Source organism: Vipera berus (genome assembly GCF_964194415.1).
Source record: "Vipera berus genome assembly, chromosome: 3".
In the NCBI taxonomy this organism is placed as follows: Eukaryota; Metazoa; Chordata; class Lepidosauria; order Squamata; family Viperidae; genus Vipera; species Vipera berus.
The window spans coordinates 3,050,118-3,057,305 of record NC_138204.1 but is presented as its reverse complement, the minus strand read 5'-3'; the positions used below and the strand labels follow the sequence as shown (position 1 = coordinate 3,057,305).

Here is a 7,188-nt window from a genome sequence, read left to right as displayed (position 1 = left end):
CATAAATCGGAACCAGTTGCCAAGCGTCCAAATTTGGATCCCGTGTCCGATCACAGGGATGCTGCGATGGGTTATGAGTGTGAAAAACAGTGAGGTCACTTTTTTCCCCAGTGCCACTGTCACGTCGGTCGCTAAACAAAGGGTTATAAATCGAGGACTATGTATAATTGGCCATACCGTTCATAAACTGGGGGAGGGGGGTGGCCAAATCGCAGATGAGAAGTCGGACGTCCGCTAAAGTCTCCCCAGAGAGGAACTGCAATCCAGGATGAGATTTTGTGTAGGAGCAGCACAGACAAAGTCCGGTGCGGCGTCAAGAGAGGAATCAGCCTGGAATCTTTACATCCTCACAAACAGTTTAAGTCCAACCCCTGTTGAATTCCGTTTAACTCTTACCTAACGCCGATTTAACGCTGACTGATTGGCGGAGTAGATTTTTGCGTGCAGGTGGTCCTCGACTCACCACACTTCATTTAGCGATCGCTCGAGAACGACTCGGTTAACAACGGGGGCAAGGAAGGTCACAAAATGGGGCACAAGATACTCTATTATTAAGGCGGCGATCTATTAGGATGGGAAGTAGAAAATGTTTATGGAATAGAATAAGAACATATTTAAGGTTTAGTAGGTGCATTTTAGATATAATTTTTATGAAGTGAGGTACAAGGAAATTTGGGCTACCTGAAAGTTAAACACTGTGGGATATTAAGGGTTCAATTGGAATACTGTAATTAAAAATTAAAACTGGTAAAACTTTATAACAGGACATTGATTGTCTATCGAGAACTATTAAGATATGTATAAGCAAAAAGAAAAAAAATGTATCTATAAATGTGATCGTGACATTTTTACTGAATTTTGAAATAATTAGAAATTTATTAGCGTAAATATGAAATAGCAAATGTTAAGGGCAACTAAGAAGAAATATTTGATGGTGTAGTCTGACATACTCACTAATGATTGTATTACTGATCTATTGTTTAACCCAATTACCACATTGCCTTCTAAAATGTTATCCTTAACCCTATAAAAATCTAATAACATCTCTAAAAATAAAAAAATAAAACGGGGCACAATTCACTTAACCGACGCCCCACTTAGCGACAGAATTTGGGGGCTCATTTTTGGCCGTAGGTAGAGGAACACCTGTACTGGCACAAGCGGAGAAATCAACTTAAGTGGAACCTGACGGGGTGGTCCCGATTCTTCGCGCCCGCGACGTTTAGATTTGCAGAGGGGGCAGGAAAATAATTTCTGGAAAGAGAGGTGGGCATTTGGAAGGCCCACAAAAGTCAGGTTTTCTCTTCTGCCAACCTGGCGGTGGGGAGGGGGTCCGTGTGTCAATCCTGGCACTACTTTCCCGAAGAGCTGACGGGGTGAACTTGCCTGTAGCATCAGTGACCCCTGGGCCCTGTCAATCCCACCAGCTTCCTTGCCTTACTCCATTTGGGCACGCTTGGCCTACACTGCAGGGGTAGGCAACCTTGGCTCTTTTATGACTCGTGGATTTCAACTCCCAGAATTCCTGAGCCAGCCATGCTGAGGGGAAAGAGAGAAGTTTCTAAGCTATGCTGGCTCAGGAATTCTGGGAGTTGAAGTCCACGAGTTATGAGGGGGCCATAGTTCCCCCATGCTGGCTCAGGAATTCTGGGAGTTGAAGTCCACCAGTCATGAAGGGTCCATAGTTCCCCCATGCTGGCTCAGGAATTCTGGGAGTTGAAGTCCAGAAGTCATGAAGGGGCCATAGTTTCCCCATGCTGGCTCAGGAATTCTGGGAGTTGAAGTCCAGAAGTCATGAAGGGGCCATAGTTCCCCCATGCTGGCTCAGGAATTCTGGGAGTTGAAGTCCACGAGTCATGAGGGGGCCATAGTACCTCCATGCTGGCTCAGGAATTCTGGGAGTTGAAGTCCACGAGTCATAAAAGAGCCAAGGTTGCCTACCCCGGCCTACAGTCCCCAAACTCCCCATTACCAAAATCCAGAACTTCCCCAAAGGATCCAAGATTCATATGTGAATCCTTTTCAGTCTGAAGAGGGCAGTTTGGAGCTGCTGAGCAGAGGCCCACGGAAGTGACACGGTACAGATACTCTGAGATGGTCTAGGTCCTCCTGCTTGAGCAGGGGGCTGGACTAGAAGACCTCCAAGGTCCCTTCCAGCTCTATTCTATTCTAAGCCCTACAAAGCTACCCTTCCCGGGATCTTGACAGGATAGACGCTCTTGCCGGTTAACCCAAAGATCCTTTTTTTTCCCCCCCCAAAAAAGGCAAGGGGACTTTGTTTTTCCTTGAAGAGGTTTCGCTTCTCATTCCGAGAGGCTTCTTCGGTTTCTTCGCTAACTTCTGGAGAAGCTGAAGAAGCTCCTCGGATGACAAGCGAAACCTCTTCAAGGAAAAAAATCCCCTCGCCTTTTGAAAAACGGAGAATCTCCATAGACATCTTGCGGGTTAAACGATCTTGAAACCAGAGCCCAGGAGCGCCCGTCTGTGGGAAGAGGGTTAAAAAAACCCAAAAAACAGCCTGGGCCTGCCTTCCATTGGGGTTGGAGGGGAATTGAGGCTACATCCAGGGAATGGAGCAGGAAGGGTTGAATCGCTGAGGCTTCCCCAGGCCGGGCAATCCTGCAAACCTCCGAGAGAAGCCACAAGCCACACAATGGCCTGCCAGCTGCCATCACTTCAGCGTCAGCCGCTTCCTTCCCAGCGGCTCCCAAAGGACATCTGTTCTCCCCAGAATCCGGTCACAGGGGGTCGTCTGAAGAGGCACTTTGGGTCCTGCAAGATACCCATTTTGGAGAAGGAACAAGCGCTCTCTCTCTCTCTCTCTCTCTCTCTCTCTCTCTCTCTCTCTCTCTGTCTCTCGTTCCATGCCTGCAGATGCAAGCCCTGGGTGGATCCACCCCCCCCTCCCTTTCTCTTGGCTGGCTTCCACAAAGAGGGATGCTGAAGAGGTGTGTATGTGTGTGTGTGTGTGTGTCTCCGTGTCTGAGTTGGCCACTTCTGCTAGGCTTTGGGGGGGGCACCCGTGCTCTAGCCACGCTCCCACAGGTGCCCCGTGGTTTCGCCCTCTCTCTCTGGCACCGCCCTGCCAGGCTTACGGTGGCACGCCCACGTTGGGTTTTCCACCCAAGGAAAGGAGCAGCCGAACCCCATTCAGCCCCCCCCCAGGCCTGCCACCCCAACAGAACACAGCTGCAAATAGCTGGGAGAAAGTGGGAGGGAGGGAGGGAGAGAAAGGGGGCTGGCTGAACCTTCACTGAAGTCACGGACCCCCCAGAAGAGAGTAGAGGTCAGACATTTCCAGGTGGGTTTTCAAACCCTCTCCCTCCCCCCCACCACGCCACACCTTTATTCCAGGGACCCGAAGCGGACTCCTTTTGTAGCCGGAGGGGTAGCTGCTTAGGATCGGGGAGATGTGGGTGAGCCGTGGATGCCGTGGCATCCGAGGAAGTGGCAGCCTGCCTGCCAAGAATCCTACGATCCATGATCTGAATGCGACATGCATGGAGAAGACAGTATACCTCTGGCAAAAATTAAAGAGGAGGGGGAGGGAGGCTTTTTTCGGGGGCCGATCGACCGACACACACACACACATACACACACACACGCCTGCTTGCACTGTGGGTCCACGTGTTTACCACGTGCCCGCCACTTTGCTGTCTCCCCAACCCGAGGCTTCCCACCCCAGTACCGAGACGGGCTTCGTGCCTTGGCGACACGAAAGCCTGGTCCAGCGAGGCAGCCGGCGCCCGCCCGATCCCCCGGCGTCGGAGAAGCGTCATGCCACCCTGTCTCCCCCACCGCCGAGACGTGCCGTGCCCTCCGATACAATCTCTTTTTTTTTTTGCCTGGCAGCCATTGAACGAAGGAACAACAGGAACATTCCCGGCCGTCTCTCGGTCTCCCGTCATCGGCTTCGAAACGGCCATGAATCGACGCCCGGCAAAGACACAGACGGAGCCCCCTCCAGGTGGGGTGGCAGGAGAGACGAGGGTGACAAGTGGGATGCCAAGCGAGGGAACGTGGGCACCTGAGGGCAGAGGGAGAGGTCACCATGGACAGCACCCATCCATCCATCCATCCGAGCCGGAAAACAGCTGCAAAAAAGGTGGAAGGATGTGCAACGAACGGTTGGCGAGGATTTACCAGGCGAAACCTGATTAGACAGCCAAATTTCATGGGTAAATAAACACGGTGCCAAGCCAGGGTGGCTTCAAGGTGGGGAGGAGAGGAAAAGGAGGGGGGGAAATGAGAGTTGACACGCAGCCTCCCCAGCAAGGCATGAGAGGTTGGCCAAGTGGGTGTGTGCTGGGGGTGGGGGTGGGGGCAGAGGGGGGGCTGATGGAGGACTTGCCTTTGAATGAAGCCAAGGCAAGCCGTGGAGATACCTGATTCTGCATGTAAACAGCTGGGTTTCTTCTTCTCTTTCTCTCTCTCTCTTTCTCTCTGTTTATTTTTTTTTCTTCCGGAACCACCTGATTGTTGAGAAGTGAGAGATCCCTGGGAGGAATTCAGTACGTAAAGACCAAGTCCGAAATGCTGGACATCAGCCAGTCCCCGGCGATCATCTCAGTCACTTCCGGGGTACAATAATCGGGGAACTCAAAGTGAGACGAGGCGCCCAAAGGAAAGAGATCCAGGTCTTTATCGAACACGGACCAGTCCGGGCTCCTGCAGGGGGGCGTGTTGGGCTGGACACGACTGGGCACGACGTTCCAGAGGTCTTCCTCCAGCTCCTCATCCGAAGAGGCGAAGGAAGAAGCAGAAGAGCTTGTAGAAGCTGGAGAAGACACGTCCGAGGACCAAGGTTTGGTGAGCTCGGCCTCTTCGCCGTCTTTGGCCTGGCCAGAGTTGGCTTCCCACTCTCCTTTCTCGCCACCTGCGGGAAGCACGTGCCAGAATTCCTTGCTGGAGGTTTTGGGACCCTCCTCGAACGAGACCTCCAGGATGCGGGCTTCCAAGGGGTCCTCGTCCGGCTTTGGAGAAGCGCATCGTCCCTGGCCTTCGTTGTGCGGCTTCGGTGTCTGCCTCCGGGGCGAAGCTGCCCGACTCAGGACGGAGGGCTTGATCTTGACGGGCACCCTGGGCCGGGCCTTGGCACTGCCCAGCTTGCCTTTCTTCCTGGGCCGGTACTTGTAGTCGGGATAGTCGGCCATGTGTTTGAGGCGCAGCCGCTCGGCCTCCTTGACGAAAGGGATCTTCTCGGCATCCTGCAGCAACTGCCAGCGCCGTCCCAGCCGCTTGGAGATCTCGGCGTTGTGCATGTCGGGCCACTGGTCCATGATCTTCCGCCGTTCGTTCTGGGACCACACCATGAAGGCGTTCATGGGGCGCTTGATGTGCCCGCTGGGGGTTTTGCACCAGTCCGGCTCGCCCGTGCCATCCTTCAACAGCAAGCTGTCTTTGGAACACGCCTCCCGCTTGGCTTCCACGCCCCGGGTCCGCGTGCTGCTGCGTTGCTGGACCATGCTGTCGCTCTGAGGCCCCCGCCGGCTCTCCGAAACACTCCTCCTCCGGATGCTCAGTCCAAGCCGGGGTTATTTTCTCATCCTCTGGTGGGTGGAAACACCGTGGCGGCGCGGCTCAGCTCGGCCAGCGGGTGGGTGGGCGGGAGGGTGAACCTCGCTGGTTGCCAGCAAGCAAGATCGCCTCTCTCTCTCTCTCTCTGATCCACGCCCCCCTTTTAACTCCGTCTCCGAAGCAGCCGGCTGGCAAACTGACAGCCGGAGGTCCTGATGGCACCTGCTTTTCGGGCCTGGGGGAGATGCCCAGCGGAGGGGAAGCAAAGAGCCAGGAAGCAGTAGGAAGTCTTTGGCAAAAAGAGCTGGAGAGCAAGGAGGGTCGGGAGAGAGGCCCTCAGGAACTCCGGGCGGGGGATTCCAAGGGCCAAAGCATCCCCAAGGAACAACGGATGGATGGACCGACGGAGCAGTCACGCCTCCTCCTCCTCCTTCTCGTCGGGCTGGCACAGACCTGAGTGGGGAAGAGAAGAAGGGGGGGGGAGAGACCCCCACCACTCACAGCAGCAGCAGCAGCAGCCCCTCGGTGCCTCCCCCCCACCAGGCCGCCCTAGATCAGCTCCGTCTGGCTTTGCAAACACAGCCTGCTCACGCCCACCCTTCGCTGCTCTCCTCCTCGCTGCCTTCTCTTATAGCCCATCCTCGCTGACAGCCCCCTCCTCCTCCTCCTCCCCGTCCCCCCCTCTCCCCGACACGCTCGGCCCCTCCCCTCCCGCACAGTCTAGGGCTGCACACATTGCTGCCAAGAGTAAACACCAAGGTGCTGCTTCTGTCAATGGGGCGCTCCTCCTCCGGCTGCACGCCATTGGTTGCGGGGCAGGAATGGGGCATTTGCATCCCCCAATCGGCTGGCCCCGCCGCGCCCCCCCCCCTCTGCACCCTCCCAGGTCCAAAACTTTCTCCCCAGCCAACACACCCACCTCCCCTTGGCAGCAACCCTGTGTAGATGGAGCTGGGTGGGAGGGAGAAGGTGCAAACAACACCCCCCCCCCCCCGAAATTGGTGCCCGGTGCAAAGGAATTCTGCCAGGTCAGGAGAAGGAAAGAGCCCCAGGATTTCAGCGGCCGGCAGAAAGAGGAAGGGGCAGCAGGAAAGGAGGGGAGAAAAATGCTTTGGATTCCTTGGGAAAAGGTTGGATTTTCCCAGCCACCCAGCAGGGGCTATGATCAACCGGGGTTAGCAAAACTTCCCACTTTAGAGGCAATCTTTTGTAGCCGGTTCCTTTCCTGTTCTCTGGTTTGTGTTGGTGTGTATATGTATATATACATGTATATGTATATGTATACGTATGTGTATATACGTGTGCATATATGTATGTATATATGTATGCATATATGTCTGTGTTGTATGTATGTGTATATACACACACATATACACACATACACACACACACACACACACACACACATATATATATATATATATATATATATATATATATATATATATATATATATATATATATAGGTAAAGCAGTCGTTTCCAACTCTAGGGGCCGGTGCCCATCTCCGTTTCAAAGCCGAATAGCCAGCGCTTGTCCGAGGACGTCTCCGTGGTCATGTGGCCGGCGTGACTAGACGCCAAAGGCGCACGGAACGCTGTGACCTTCCCACCGGAGTGGTCCCTATTTTTCTACTTGCATTTTTACGGGCTTTCGAACTGCTAGGTTGGC

At 54.0% G+C, this 7,188-nt stretch overlaps 1 protein-coding gene across 1 annotated transcript; it reads right to left on the bottom strand.

Annotated features, from left to right (window-relative positions):
- Positions 1 to 4,365: 4,365 nt before the first annotated feature.
- On the bottom strand, positions 4,366 to 5,465 carry SOX12 (SRY-box transcription factor 12; the record flags this gene model as incomplete). Its single annotated transcript, XM_081323344.1, has 1 exon — positions 4,366 to 5,465. The coding sequence occupies one exon, from the start codon at positions 5,463 to 5,465 to the stop codon at positions 4,509 to 4,511; it is 957 nt and encodes a 318-aa protein (XP_081179470.1). The 3' UTR covers positions 4,366 to 4,508.
- Between the last annotated feature and the right edge of the window lie 1,723 nt (positions 5,466 to 7,188).